General features: G+C 45.7%; 1 protein-coding gene across 1 annotated transcript; it reads left to right on the plus strand.

Annotated features, from left to right (window-relative positions):
* Nucleotides 1-2,804: 2,804 nt before the first annotated feature.
* On the plus strand, nt 2,805-5,679 carry LOC136533292 (BTB/POZ and TAZ domain-containing protein 3-like). The gene is made up of 5 exons (XM_066525856.1): nt 2,805-3,695; nt 3,801-3,931; nt 4,113-4,419; nt 4,831-5,147; nt 5,297-5,679. Exons 1-5 carry the CDS (start codon nt 3,354-3,356, stop codon nt 5,475-5,477), a joined length of 1,278 nt encoding a protein of 425 aa, XP_066381953.1. The 5' UTR covers nt 2,805-3,353; the 3' UTR covers nt 5,478-5,679.
* The last annotated feature ends 10,989 nt before the right edge of the window (nt 5,680-16,668 follow it).

The following is a 16,668-nucleotide window of genomic DNA, read 5'->3' on the forward strand; positions in this document are numbered from 1 at the left end:
CTCTGACATTGTATTGAATATCATCCCCTTACTAAGGATTTCTTTCTCATGGTCATACAATGATTTTCTACACATCTGGAGACCAGTGTCACAAACTACCCCTGAAAGGTACGTTCGTCGACCTTAGTTGCTCAAGCTCTGTCGCTGTGTAAAGTGGTGGTGGAACATACTGCTGTGCTTCGCTAATTCTGCCCCATGAATCATAGGGGCTATCATCTGCTGGTAAATCTGTGACTAGTCTACCCTGAGCCGGCATAGCATGCAAACCTCAGTTGGTACTGGTAATGACATACCATGAACAGGTACTGGCATGGCATCAACCGGTGTGGGCATAGCATGTCTACCTCCCTGGTCATCATCTGAATCATCTGAATCACCGCTAACTACATCACCGATCCTGTCCTCCTCCTCCTGCTCCTCCTCTTCCCGTTTGAACTCGTTCACATCGAAGTCATCGCTTATACAGCCTACTTGACTTAAATGAAACTGCTCCTGCATCAACTGACCATCCAAATCCATAGTACCCATAGTTGGTTCCACATGAACCCCACATTCTTGTTGAGTATCATCATCGAAGGACGGCCCCTCCTGGAGATCATGCATCCTGTACCCATTCTCCATAACCACCTTAGCCATGGTCACATTGGAACCTTGGATTACCCTACTGTAGCGGGACTAGTGAGCATGGTCCCGCAAGGGGCATCAACACGTAGTGTGCCTTAGTCTTTCCACTATCAAACCTCCCCTTCAGTGTATAATCACTGCTAAACTTTCCATTCAAACGGCCACAAAGATCGCTGAAGCTAGGAGGTTCATCAAACCATTCCAATTCATCTTCCATATCCTCAAACATACCATCTTCTCTCCTAACACTTACTCCGTAGAAAACTCTAACACAACAATCCATCTACAAAAGCATTTCAGAAACTTCATCAGGTCATCGAAATTGTCGTGCGTACTAACTAACTGACTACACCTATACTAACTACACCTATACCAACTAACTATACTAACTAATCTAATATTAATACATATACCAATAATTCTAAGTAACTATACTAACTAACTACACTAAACACACTAATATTAATACCTATACTTACTATACTAAGTAACTTTACTAACCATACATATCTAGCTAACTGCAAAACTATACATAACTTATATTTACTAACTTCACTAAATATCTTTGCTAACTAATTATATAAATCTCTATCCGGTCAAACTAAATTTGAATCTTAACCCTAACAAAAAAAATTGACAAAGATGTAGAAGAGCATTACCTTGACAAAGATTATGGGTCACCACAATCCACCAATGTAAAGGAGATGGCCGCCGGCGGCAATGGCCGGCCGACAGCGGCCTACTTCTAGAGGGCGGCGGCAATCCCCCTTCTGGAGGACGACGATGGGCAGCGCAGCAAAGTCCTTCACGACTCGAGACAGTGCGGAGAGATGGAGGGGCGACGACGAGGACGGACGGCGTGCGGCAGTGGGGAGATGGAGGGGCGGTGGCGGCAGTAAGGGAGGCAACGAGACAGGGAGAGATGGAGATGGAGTGAGGGAGGACGGGCACACGGCGGCCGGCGTGGCGGGGGGCGCGGCGGGCGGGAGTAACTTCCTGGTGCTCTGTCAAATTGTGAGGTAACTTCCTGGTGCTCTGTCAAATTGTGAAGCCTCACCGCGCCACGATGGGTGGCATGGCACCGCCGCGCCATGATGCACGGCGCGTTGGCCCCGCCACGTCAGCGGTCGCCGCGGCCGTTGACCGCCCCATGCCGCACCGCGATGCATGGCGGGCAGCGTGAATTTGCCGTGCCATGCAACAGGCGTGTCAAAAAATATTACTTTTAAAGAAAAAAACAGTGTTAGAATTAAAAATAGTTTTAAAAATGTTAAAATTAAAAAAAAAATGCACGAAAGGGCCAGGTTCCGCTGGCCACCAAAACCTTTTTCTCATTGTAATTTCTGTGGCCTGGACGAGTACTAGTATTTTTCTAGGAAAAAAATATTCTCTCTCTTTTTTTTTCTATAGAGAAGGCATGATTGGGATAATGTGCGGTGGTCCTATATTGTTCCGAGTTTTGACGGTCTCCTGTAGCTGCAGATCCAAGGACGGTCGTGTTGACTTCATCCGCTGCGGCAGAGAGCAATCCAGGTAGACCGTACTGTAGACCACACCTATCGGCCAGTGGGCCCACCGCCACACGAGCAGGTTCTTCCACTGCTCCGAACGGGAAGTTCGCCCTCGGCCTGGGACCACCGTGCAGGCGCCGTGCCCTCTTGTCCTGGACCCAGGCGCCAGCCTAAAACTGGGTTGCTGGGCGGCACCGGCACCTCGACACGTGGCGCGCTCCTAGTGGCCCGGCGTCGCGTCCTTTCTACGTGAGGACACGAGAGTGGGCGCGCGACGTCCGGCTACTTGCCGATTCTGTTTTCTGTGAAGGCCGCCACTTTTCCGTGTCTGTCTCCTCTCCTCAGTCCTCTCCTCGTCTCGCCTCACCGCCTCACCGCCTGGCCTTGGCCCTTGGGCCTGCCGTGGGCCCCACGCCGTGCTTCTTGCCACTGTCATGTGGGGCAGTCCATTTTGTAGGGAACACTTGTCATGTCAGGCGCCTTGGCGTGAGTTGGCATAGCAAGAGCGGAAGGCTCAAAAAGTTTTTGTGGACTGACGACGACGTGGTGGTGAGTGAGTGGTGAACAAAGCTCCCTTCTCGTTCTTGCGTCTCGCTCTCGCCCTCACTCTCTTTTCAGAGGCTTTGCAGTTTTCACTCCAGAGTCCAGACTGATTTCTCAGGTGAGCACGCTCGTGCGGTTTCTGAATACAGATTTCTAGTATTTGATTCTTTCCTCTGCTGCCTTAATCTTCCCTCTGATGGCCCAAATGGTTGGAGTCGAATGGCTCAAAGCTGGATCCCTTTGATTTCTTCTTTTTCCGGGATTTGGTTAAAAGGTTTCATATGAACGGAGTTCTCAGGTTTCATAACGAACAACTCCATGCGGAAAAAGCATCAACGAAATCATGTGTATATCTTTCTTTCGGCTCGTTGTTGGCCGTGGTGGAACGCACTACGAATCCATATTTCTTCAGTCTCGCAGAGATTCTCGGAATCATATACTAGTTTCGTTTAGTCTTGGAAGGGGTGGCTGGCAGCATATTAGCTGCTTTAAAGAACAGTGCAAATAACCAGCACACAGAGGTAATATCAAATACCGTATTTAGAACGAATTTATTCGCCTCTACTTTTGCTCTCTCTCTTGTGGTAGTTATTTATTTCAGCTGTACGGTTTGAGTAACTCATGTAATTTTCAGTTAACATTTTCCCCCTTGCGCAGTCAAAGGCCAGGTAGTTGATGGAATGCCTTGAGTTTGATTCTTCTGATTTCTTCCTGGACGGAGATGCGATCGACTGCCCTCTGGAAATCCATCTTGAGTCCAATAGTTCGGCAGGCGCCAAAGCTGCGCCGGATCATAGCCGGAATGCTCAGCTTCATCGCAGCAATGCCCCTGATCCACCACCCTTGCCTGGAACCTCTTATGACGCGCGGAGAAGTTCTAGGAAGGCAAAGGCTTGTCGCCGTGTCCCTGAAGGCGTCGTCGATTCCTGGGACAAGCTGTTCTTGCGGGGATACCAATCTGATCTTCGTGTTTCGACAGACGACGGCACTGAAATTCTGTCGCATTCCTGTGTTCTTGTGAGTGCAGCTCTCTGAATATTTTCCTGTGATTGGCCCTCGTGTTCCTGGAACATAGCAGCTTTGGCCCTTACGTAGGAAATTCGTATTTTTCCTCCTCTGCAGGGTGTCCTATCTCCTGTTCTGAGAGCTATGTTGGAGGAAGCTAAATTGAAAGATGATTTTCGGTGTGTCCGTATTTCTGGCGCGCCTTCAGAAGCAGTCCGTGTTTTCATCAGATTTCTTTACTCTTCACGGTATGGTTGGTATTTAGTCATTTGTATAGATAATTCATTCACTGCTCTCTAAAAGATCATCTTTCGGCCCAAACAGTTTCCAGTGACTGAACCTGGAGACTGCAGATTGTTTTCCTCTGATGCGTGCAAATTTCAGTAAGAAACAAACGCTCTGATTTATGTTTTTTTTTCTTTGGTGAAGTTTTGAGCAGGAACAGATGAAGAAGCACGTTCTGCATTTGCTTGTGCTCTCCCATGTTTTCTCGGTGCCATCTCTGAAGATTGTCTGCATCGACCAACTCGAGAGGAGTTTCCTTGCTCCTGACAACGTGGTAGACATGCTGCAACTTGCCAGATTGTGTGATGCGCCCCGGCTCTCGCTTGTCTGTACCCGGATGATCATTGGGGATTTCAAGACCATCTCTCTGACGGATGGGTGGAAAGTAATGAGACGGGTCAATCCGAGTATGGAACAGGAGCTGCTCGAGTCTCTTGTCGAAGCTGATACAGTGAGTTCTCTGTAATGATTATTTTTTTAGAAAGGGATCTCTGTAATGATTATCTTAGTATAGTTTGATTACATCCGGTCCTGCCTTGCTATTTCTTAGTATTCAGTAGCTACAAGAGAAGGAAGGGAAATGCCCTTAGTGATTCAGAGTTTCAGTCTGTCTGCTCAGAGTCTCAGCCTGTTCAATTCATAGCCTGTCTGTTTTCCAGGGACTGGACTGGATGTTCTCTAACCAATGCTTTAACTGTACATCTTTGATGTGTTACTGCTTTGTATCTACTAATTTGGAATAATTGCCTCTCGGTGTCTGAACTTGCACACACCGCAGAAACAATTAAACACTTGCACGCTTCTGCACTTCCAATGCTTGCAGTGGTTTGAAACCTTTGTGTGACTGTCTGAAATTATGCAGAGAAGGCAGGAAAGAGCTAAAAGGATGGAGGAAAGGAAGGTCTATCTGCAACTGTACGAAGCCATGGAGGCGCTTGTCCACATATGCCGAGACGGATGCAGGACGATCGGGCCTCGAGATCAAGCGCTCAAGGGCAGTCTAGCAGCTGCCTGCAAGTTTCCGGCCTGCAAGGGCATCGAGCTGCTCGTGCGCCACTTCTCGACCTGCAGAGTTCGGGTGCCTGGTGGCTGTGCCAACTGCAAGCGGATGTGGCAGCTCCTTGAGCTGCATTCCCGCATGTGTTTCACCCCGGACACCTGCAAGGTTCCTCTCTGCAGGTGAGCGCAGCGCATCTTTTGTTATTCTGTTTGGTTCTACCAAACAGTAGCAATTTTACCAAAGAGAAACTGGGGAGAGAATGTTCTAACATTTCTTGCTTTCATATAACAAGAACACATGTTTTATAGCAATTTTTTACAATTTGCAGGCATTTTAAGGAGAAAATGCGGAATCTGGGGAGGAAGGAAGAGACCAAATGGAACCTTTTGGTGTGCAAGGTGCTGGGGAGCAGAGGAACAATGGGTTTTATGCCTGAAAGGAGAAAAAATGCATCAATCCTAACATCAGCTGGGAGTTGCCACGTGGCTCCACTTGCAGGACCTATGTGAAACACCAAAAGTTCGCAGGAGTTTTATGTTAGACGGGAAGGGAACCAGAACCAGGAGGAGCCGGAATCAAAACGTCCGAACATCCTTATAAAAAAAACGTCAGAACAGTTGTTGGGTTGCGTGATATCTATTTTCACCATCCATCTATAGTTCAAGTAAATTTTTTACCACCATACTATTAGTATTGAAATTTTTTTGGCCATCTAGCTAGTTTCAAACGGTGGTTTTATAGTTTCTAAAAATGGTAAACATTAGTTTATTTTTTAAAAAATATATAACTAATTTATTTTAAATAAAAAATTATGGAACGGTACAAAGCACATTTTCAAGAATATAATATGTCTATTGGTGCTAGATTGGAGTTCTTTATATCTAATTTTGTAGTTGTCCCTAGTGCTTTGTTGCTTATAACTCTGCCCGTTACTAATTTAGATTATCATTTTGTGCAACATTAAAGTTAGAGATAGACTAAGAGAATACATACTTAAAATAGACTACCAAATATGTTTGATTAAATTAAATAAATTATTTTTGGACGACTAGCGATGCCATGCTAGTTGCAACGGCTAAATATGATCAATATGTGGTGGAGAATGGCATCTGTGAGGTTGGTATTGTCTTCTAGATCTTTTGTTTACTCATAGTATGTTATGGATTCTCTTGGTAAAAAAGCCACAACTGGAAGAAGTCATGAAAAGGAGAGGATAGGTGTGAGGAAGTAAAGCAAACCAATGTACATAGTAAGGGAGAGGTTCCTATCAGCATTGAGGTGGCAGATCTGGCTGTCCACCAAACATAGGATGTGTGTGGAGGTAGTAGCCTTTAGAATTGTGGTGGACAACACATGAGCGAGTTAGGGTGGAGGGGCATAGGGCAGCATAGAAGTTAGAGCAACAAGGATGAAGAGAAGAGGAGAGGAAAAGAGAGGTGTTGAGCGAAACCGAGAGACACGGGAAGGGTGGTGGCATGATGTTGAGAGGCCAATGCAGGAAGAGGCAAAAGAGGGACAAACAAAGAACAATGGTACGAATGGCCAATGAATGAGGTGAATGAGAATTTTTAGGGCATATAAATGAATTCATGTTTTTAGGAGACAGGCAATGGAGCGATGTTTGATGAAAGCAGTCATTTATACCGGTACTCCAGCTGCGACACTATAACACTACTACATTCAGACCTTTCACAGCCACGTTGTAACCCCCATCGCAGTCCAATTTCGGCCTTGGCAATAAGCTGTCAACAGTGATGGTCATAGCCTTCACCGTCGGCATCTGAGACCGACTGTGGTGTACACTAACAATGCCATATTGGCTTATGCTCCATCCGTGATAAGGTCCTTACTTCCGTCGTATTGGAGCACGGCTCGACTGTGGATATACACTAACACCGCCGCATTGGCAAATTATCCGCCTGTGTCGAGGCTATCAAAACCGTCGTGTGGGTACATCAACCGCCTGTGTAGTGGTCACCAGCACCGTCGCCTTGTACTTCGACCTGACTGTTTGCGGTGCGGGTTCGCTGTTGCTTCGACGGCCGAGACGACTGTGTAGAGGTTAACACCACCATCGCTTCAGCGTATGAACCGCTAGTACAAAGGTCATGGTCACCGTTGGCTTGCACCATGATCCGCCTTTGATGATCGTTTACTCGGTGTTGGGTTACTAAACGATTCGGCGGTGATATACTTTTGATCCCTGCTGCATCATACTGTCAGAGATATGGGCCAGGGGTACCTGCACCGCCCGTATATCTGATCACCACCGAGCTACCGGCCCAACAACTATCAAGGGGAGGCCCGCAAGGGCTAACGCGGTTGACCAACGTGGAGATCAAGGCAAACCAAGACAGGCGTATCTGGACAATATCTACGATCAATCTGTTGTAACAAACTAGGAACACAATCTGTTAGCCCGATCGCCCTCCCTGTAACCCTACCTCTCCTGCCCATATAAAGGAGGGTAGGGACCTTGGGCTCAGGATCCATCTTTCCATCATTCCAATCTACTCATAGCTAGGAGCAACAACCCCTGTAATTAAGCATACGAATACAAGAGCAGCCACACCACTAGAGTAGGGTTTAGCGTGCACCATGCCCTGAACCAGTATAAATCTCTATGTTCCGTGTGCTACCATCAGATTCTGTCTACGTGATCATGTTGCTTGCATTGCCAGAGCAAAACAATCTGACACATACGTATAGCGACGGTGTTGGACAATGAACGACGCTTACATCCGATGGTGATAGAATTTCGTCCGGTTTCACAATAGTTACTAATTCAGTTGGGCCCTTAATAGCTTTATGAACACAAAGCATACAGATATATAATCATTACATCCATAAATTATGATCACAAACAAGAGTACTTTTTACAATAATAATGGACTCTACCATAACATCTTTCTCAACTGATGTCCTAACACAAGCGGTGCGTAGAGCATACTAAAGGTACTGATCTATACAGACTTATATAACAAAACGATGTAGATGTGCTCCTTCTATGTGGCACTCCTGTTTGCAAGGCAAAATGAATATAATTAGTGCATCCTTCGGATTGGTAGCCAATGCACCATGGAACCCCTCTTCTTCATCTCTGATCCACAACCTGAACAAAGCAGCAGAATTAATAATATTGAACATACCATTCCTTTAGTTAACAAGGCAAAATTGGCCTATATATACATAGAATGAAAACAACTCCCTACCTGAAGAAAGACTGTTGTGATGATGAAATACAATAAATGCACCTTTACTGCTCTGCTAATGACTCTATGAACAAGGGAACATAAGAAAGTAATGCCTGTTCATATGGAAACGCCCTCTTGATCTACAAAAGCGGATGACACGAGCATGGATGGCATGAACCTTTCTGTGGTCCATGTCATATGCAATCAGTGTTCTATCCTTCTCAACAAAGAAAATGAAATTCCATTCTGGGTGAACTGTAATCACTCTATACTCTGCATCACAAAGCTCAGAACCAACTTTAATATTTATGTGTCCAAATAGTTCCTTCATGTCCACAACATGCGTCAATATCCAGTTATCAGTACCATAGTCTTCAAGTATCCACACTAAAAGCCAAGACATATTGTGAAAATCAGCACAACACACATAGGTGACCCTGAGCTTGATGGATGGACATTTCAGCACCACGTGGTTTACGAACTGTCCTCCATGTCTTTCCCTCCATATCCACAACAACTATCGCAGAGTACTCAAGCATGTGCATAAAACCATTAAGAAAACCACTTCTCGATTTTGAACGTAGTACAATACCCTCGCCCCATTCAAATTCCTTAAAGATCCATGCTGTAGTTTTAGATGAGTAGATCTCCACACCTACGCATGCACCCTCCACCTCAATAAATTCAATCACATGGAAGTGTGAGGACATTGGGTCAAAACCTAAGCGAGACTGACCAATAGAATGGATGATATGCGGTAGTACATGCCATTTGTGGGTTGCTGGATTGCAGACAACATAGCGATGTAATCCATCAGGCCCAGCACACTAGCAAAGGACAAGGCCACTACAATAATCTAAGACTAGGACTTTTTGAAGGGGGAAGGGCAAGAAGGATAAGAAGGGTCGTTCACCGGTGATGCTAGTGAAGTGGCGATTGCCCTTCCACCAGCTGCCATAGAAGAAGCTGATGATAGTCTAGGAAAGCTTCTTACGGTGATAGGAGTCGAAGATGATGCACTTCCAAAAGTGACGGACACACTTGCAGCAGCATAAGGACCGGGCGAGGAGGTAGCGGAATATGTCGGCAAGCACATCATCTGAGAGTCTATTCACTGCGTTTCTCATGTTGGGGGCCTCCTTCATCTAGAAGGACACCACCAACCGGAGAGATGAGGTCACCCTACCATGGAATTGCATCAATAAACATTAGTAAGGAGATGAAACTTGAGAAGGGATGGCGATGCAAGTAAGGCCTTATTACACTTGCCTTTGGATCTAGCGGTGGTGACATTAGTGGCAATGCCGGTGACAGTAGCAGCTCATTCGCTGGTGGATCTATGTGGGCAAGCCGATGATGTGCACCAGCGTGGAGCAAGAGCTAAGAAGTGGTGATGAGCAAGAGCGGCAATGGCGAACAACAGCAATGAGGACAAGAAAAGCTATGTGTGTGAGGGGAGGGAGAAGGGCGGTGGGGGGGGATGTTGGGGTAGGGGTTGCTTGCTCTCTGCGTAACTTTACGACACGTGAGAATCAAACTTTCATCAGTTCCACGTGGGAGGGTTCAAACGCAGGATTAGAAATTTTGCAACTAAGCGACGACGAATGCACAGTACCATCACTGGAGGCTAGGTCCTATTACCACCCGGAGACCTTCGTATGATACAGTGATGAACAATAAGGCATGCAATTTTAACGTTTGGCATTGAAACAAAGCAAAACTGCGCACTTAGAAAACTAAGAAAAGCACAATTCCAGTACTCAGATTTAAAAGGAAGCCAACTTGAGTTCGATGATGAATAATACCATAAGTACAATGGGATTTTAGCATTTACATTGGGAAAACAGAATGAACAAGAAAGAAATCGAGTTACATTATTTGCCCTGCAGCATCTGTGGTACTGACGTCCTGGGTTTCCGTCACTCGAAGCGTCTTCAAGCTGCAGCGACACAAAAGTGGTGGTTGTTATGCGTAGGGGTGGTTCTTGACATGGCATGGGATGGATGGCCCCCTCTCATTATAGCCTCCTCTGCTAGAAGCCAGTGTTCTTCTCACGATGGTGCCCTGGGATGGTGTCGACCACTAGGAGGAGTTAGAGCTAGATGTAGCCATGGAGCAGTCAGGGTTCAAAGTGTTGCACACTTTGAGTGAAGAGGTCAGCCTGGGTCTTTTGTCTACGCTTTTACCTCCCGCCAAGACACCAAAACATCCTGGAAAACCTTCGCACTCCTACCAAGACAAAATGCTGTGTCACCAACGGTTCAGGGTACTATCCGCCTATAGAAGAAGGCCTATTTTGGATCCTCTGTGCTTACATACACGTGGACCACAATCATTACCAACTAATTCAATTAATAGTTCAACCAAAGTAATAGTTTAATAATTATGCAGTACTCATACATACTAATCTAGAGGCTTCATCAGTACATATAAACTTCATTATCATAAAAGTTTCGCAAATTCTAAGACTTAATGTCGAATGGGTTGGCAGTTGCTAAGGTACTCAATTGGTTGATGCGGTCCCGAAAGCCAGAGGTAGTGAACCGTAGCGAAGATGACAGCATCTCCGTCCATGAACACATTGTATCTATAAAGTAAGTGCACTTCCTATCTAGTCCTGCAAAGTACAAAAATCTCTCCACAAACAGGGTCTTCATCGATTCTTGTAAAATTTTGTGGTTTGAGAAGGTGACAAACAGTGGCTTCAACAATCAACCGTCGCCCCGGGTGAATGTTCCATCCCCAAGTAGCAAACAACATCATCTGGGGTCCTGGTGCCACCCCTAGCCGCCAAAACGCAAGGTTGCTCTCATTGAAATAGCTTCTTCCGAAGTAAGACATCTGTTGCAATGAAGAAATTCCTAATATGAACAAAACTGATACCGAACCCAAAACCAATTGGAACCAAATGCAAACTAGGGGGTGACTGAATCTATCTAACCTTCACGGGGCGTTGTTGTAGGGTCGAGATGGTGGACTAGAGGGGAGCTGAATAGACCTTTCTAAAAATTAAACACACATGCTAACCGAAACAAATGCAGAATTAAAACTATCGGTCTAGCCATGACTACACCCATCTATCTAAGTTCTCAAGCACCTTATAAAAGATCCTAATTAAGCAATTAAGGTACCAGGCTAGCTAGAGCTTACCTAACTAATTCTAGAAGCAAGGTCACACAAGCGGACAAGCCTATGCCACTAGTACTTCAAGCACCGGGGAGCTTCTACACATGCTAGTAGCAAAAGCACAAAGCTCCTAAGCTCACTAGCAATGCTCAATAATAAGGCTACACAAGCCAAATTAGAGAGCTCAAATTACTTAGCTACACAAACTAAGCAATGTGACTAACAAGACTACTCAAGCCAATTAATCACACTGCACAAGGGAGCTATTTCTATGCTACACAAGCAAGAAGGTAACTAGCAAGCTACACAAGCTAACTAATTACAAGAGCAACTACACAAGCATAGTGTATGGAAAGTAAGTACAAGCTTGTGTAATGTGGATGCAAACCAACGCAAGCCTATGCCACTAGTACTTCAAGCACCGGGGAGCTTCTACACATGCTAGTAACAAAAGCACAAAGCTCCTAAGCTCACTAGCAATGCTCAATAATAAGGCTACATAAGCCAAATTAGAGAGCTCAAATTACTTAGCTACACAAACTAAACAATGTGACTAACAAGACTACTCAAGCTAATTAATCACACTACACAAGGGAGCTATTTCTATGCTACACAAGCAAGAAGGTAACTAGCAAGCTACACAAGCTAACTAATTACAAGAGCAACTACACAAGCACAGTGTATGAAAAGTAAGTACAAGCTTGTGTAATGGGGATGCAAACCAATGCGAAGATAAGGATGACACGGTGATTTTTATCCCAAGGTTAACGTGCTTGCCAACACACTAGTCCCCGTTGTATCGACTGTTCACTTGGTGGTTTGGCGGATAATTGGCACCACACCAAGCCCACACGTTGGGCGCCGCAAGAACCTACCCACAAGTGAAGGTAGCTCAATGACACGCTCAACTAGAGTTGCTCTTTGTGGCTCCCGCGGGGCGAGCACAACACCCCTCACTATCACTTCTCCGAAGCACCACATAATCTTCTTTGCGTGCTTCGACAGAGACCACCACCAAACCATCTAGGAGGTGGCAACCTCCAAGAGTAACAAGCATCACCAGCTTGCAACTCGAACACCTAGTGCCACTCGATGCAACCTCACGATGCAATCACACTAGAATCACACTCACACATAAGCAGATGATCACTATCAAGCGTATGTGAGTTAGAGGGCTACCAAGCACACCTACACAAGCCACCAAGGCTTAAGGGTGCTCAACAGCCAGCCCAAGGCCGTGCTCCACCTCTATTTATAGCCCCTAAGCCAAATAGAGTCGTTGGATCCTTGGAACACATTTCTGCGCGGTCACCGGATAGCAATGTGTGGGCACCGGACAAGGGCTGGCGGTGCCCCAATGGTAAAATTGCAACGGCTATTTCAAACTAGCCGTTGGCTGTCAGAGGGCACCAGACAGGGCGGTGGGGCACTGCCCTAGGCATGGTGGTGCACCGCCCTAGGCACAACGGTGACCAAACCACTTTTCAGCACTCTCTAAAAAAATAGGGTGGTGCCACTGGACAGGGGGTGGCGGTGCCCATTTTCCCGTAGTCCCAAAATAGTCAGTCTCTGGGAAATTGGGACGGTGGCACCGGATAGGTGAGGGTGGTGCACCGCCACTGGCAGGGCAGTTTACACCGGACACAGTGGTGCTAGGCATGAAGCCACACGTTTCTTTCACTTCACGCGGTGTGTCCTTTCACTTGGTCAACAAAGCAAGCATGCAGCCACACACTCCCTCTCTTTGGCTTAGAGTGCATGCAATACTTGTCTATTTTTACCCTTCTCAAAGTGCATGCAATGAAAGAGAAGCCGAGCGCACACAAGGCTCCCTCTCTCTCTTTGCAATGCAAGTGTGCTCTCCACCATTCACTTTGGCACAGCTTTCTTCTCCATTTTCAACACCTTTGCAAATGTGCTAACACCACCAAGTATTCACCATCTTATGCATGTGTGTTAGCCCTTTCACAAATATTTTGTCAAAGGATATTTCTCTCTTTTCATCATGCCACTTGATCCTAGCAACGATGCAAAGTTAGATCACTCAAGTGGCACTAGATGACTAATATGCAAATAAGTTTGCCCCTCTTGATAGTACGTCCATCTATCCTAAACCCGGTCATAAACTTCTCTACACACCTATGACCGGTGAAATGAAATACCCTATAGGTTATACCTTTGCCTTACGCATTCCATTCCATCTCCTCTGATGTTGATGCAACATATGCACCAACCATATCACAAATGATACGATCCACTTCATATCATCACGTGACCTTGTTCGTTCATCGATCTTGACCTCACTTGCTTTTCACTGTTGCCTTCGTCTATCGGTGCCAAGTCTTGCTCAAGCTTCACCGCCACGCGATCTATCGCTCCAAAGCCTCCAACTTGCCCTTCACGCTTACAACAGGTCCATCAAGCCAAGTCTTGTCTTGATCTTCTCCACCTTAGTTACATGACTCAATGTCATGTCTCATATGTAATGAGCTCCTTCATCACATGTGTGAGCCTGGTAACAAATCCTAGCCATCTTCACCGTCATGGCATGAGTTGCTCACATGAGTGTACCTGTGGACTAATCACCTATGTATCTCACATTTAAACACATTAGCCCACCTAGATTGTCACTCAATTACCAAAACCAAACTAGGGACATTTCAGTTGTCCACGACAATAATGCAAGGTGCTAGAGGCAGAGCAAGCACAGGCGAGTGGGGAGAATGAAGATGAAGCAACGGGTAGGGGGAACTAATGGCTTTGTATTAGGGTTTTTAGTTGGTTCAACCGCCGCCAATGTGCTGACAGGGCCGAGGGGAGTTGGGAATGGCCCGGGCAGTTCTAAGTTTTTCCCCAAATGGACGGTCCAGATTCATCGACAGAGCAAATGGACGGCACGGGATAAGATAAACAATATCTATATTAAGCCGAACATTGCCACGCTAATCCAATGCTATAATACAGCAATTGTCAGCAGTTGAACTGCTATTAGATTCTCCTAGAAACAACCAAAACCTTACATGATAGATTTTTCTTTTCAATCATATATATACAGGAAAAGAAAAAAACATTCGTCGCGTAGCATTCTATATCAAAACCTAATAAAAGTCAATAGATCAAATCCATGCAGTGGCATTTTGGAAGTAGTATGTTACGAACCTAGACTATCAATCTCAAGTACAAGAGTTTGTGATACAATTTCAGAAAGAATCAGTGGGAGTGTAGACTGGGAATAGCAAGGATCAAACATAGGTAGCAAGAACAGCAGTAGGAAACACAATATTTAAAAGAACTTTTTTTCATTGATTCATTGTATATAGATAGATACAATTTGGATGAGTATATGATTGTACTCGTCTGGAAACATAATAACTAACCTAAACTATTAAAACTACTTATACTAACTATAAACTACTTAATCTAAATATGATCCTCTTATAGCTCGCTTGGGAGGAGGCGAGTTGAAGTCGGAGTCAGAGTCAGAGTCGTCGTTGTCGTCATCATCGTCATCATAGCATCGGCGCCATCCTCCTCCTCCTCCTCATCCTCGTGCTCCTCCTCCTCTGGGTCCTCCTTCTCGGAGCTACATGGAGGACTATAATTAGAAGACCTCTAGTCGTCAGAGGAGATGTCCTCCTCGGAGGAGTAGTGGGCTAGCAAGTCATCCTCGTTGGACGACGGGCTGCTTGTGAAAGGTCCTAAATGGCTAGAGGGGGGTGAATAGCCTAATTAAAAATTCTCTACAAATACACTAGAGCAAAGGGTTTGTAACCTAAATGGTGATAGCAAGTTTTGCTCTAGCTCTACAAAGATTGCAAGCCACCTATACCCACAATTCTAGTTGCTATGATCTCTAGGTACACTCAAGAGCTATGTCACTAATTTACACTAGTTGTGCTAGCTAACAAATGACAAGAGGCTAAGCTAGCTACTCAATTAACTAGCAAGAGAACTACTCTATTCAAACTACAACTACCACTACACAAGTGAACAAGAATGTAATACAAGTGATAGAAAGTTTTACCAATGCTAGCAAGAGACAATCAATCACAATATGTATACCAACAGATGATACCAAGATTTATCCCGAGGTTCACTTGCTTGCCGGCAAGCTATGTCCCCGTTGTGTCAACCAACACTTGATGGTCCAGTGGCTAATAGGTATCACACACCTAGCCCACCACTTGGGCACCACAAGAACCTACCCACAAGTGAGGTAATCTAATGACACAAGCAATCCACTAGAGTTACCTTTTGGCTCTCCACCGGAGAAGGTATAAGACCCCTCACAATCACCAGGAGATGGCTAGGAACAATCACCAACTCATGCCAATGCTCCTTTGCTGATCCAAGCCATCTAGGTGTCAGCAAACACCAAGAGTAACAAGAAATCTACAGCCACAACGATCCCCAAGTGCCACTAGATGCAATCACTCAAGCAAATGCACTAGAAATCACTCCCAATCTCATAATGATGATGAATCAATGATGGAGATGAGTGGGAGGTGTTTGCTTAGGCTCATAAGGATGTATCACTGATGAAAATGTGCAAGAGAGTGAACCCAAGGCGTATCTCATCTATTTATAAAGCCCCCAAGGCTCAAAGAGCCATTGGGTTCACGCAGGCTCTACCATATCCGCTGACCGGACGCACCCCAACGTCCGGTCACCTGCGTCCAGTCCTCGGATGGTGTCCACATGGCACCCCTTTGAATCTTGTCTCGGTCGTGTGAAACGTAAAGTTGTGATCGGACTCGACGCTAGAATGACCGGACTCACTACCACAGCGCGTTCGGTCGCGTCCAGCAAGCATCTAGAGAGGAATTTTAGTGATTGGATGCATCCTATCACTAGTGACCAGACTCACCGTTGTGCCTAGTCCTCTCCAGACAAACCACAGCATGCCACAGCACCATGACCGGACACGGGAATAGTGTTCCCCACGCATCTAGTCGCACCACGCCCCCAGCGTCCGATCACGAGGCCGAGCCACCCTTTCTCTGTGCGTGATGACCAAACGCAGAACCTCAGGTCCCGTCACTACACCGTGCAGGGTCCGATCATGGCTTGGCCCTCTCGACCATAGCCCAAGCATTGATTGGACTTGGCCTGTCAGGGTCCGGTCCTGGCAGAGCTAGGGTTCGGTCACTGATAGTCTCCTCCTTTTCTTTTTCTATCTCCTCAAATACTTCACCCTTGCTTCCAAGTTGCTAACCATAAAGTGTACAACTCATGTGCCTGTGTGTTAGCAATTTTCCAAGCATTTTTCAAGGGTCAACTATTAGCACACTAGGTCCCTAATGCATATGAAAGAATCATTTCACCTAGTGACACTCGATAACTGTTTAGCCAAAGATTTCCCCTCTTTATAATACGGCTA

Source organism: Miscanthus floridulus, unplaced genomic scaffold (assembly GCF_019320115.1).
Source record: "Miscanthus floridulus cultivar M001 unplaced genomic scaffold, ASM1932011v1 fs_839_2_3, whole genome shotgun sequence".
NCBI classification, from domain to species: domain Eukaryota; kingdom Viridiplantae; phylum Streptophyta; class Magnoliopsida; order Poales; family Poaceae; genus Miscanthus; species Miscanthus floridulus.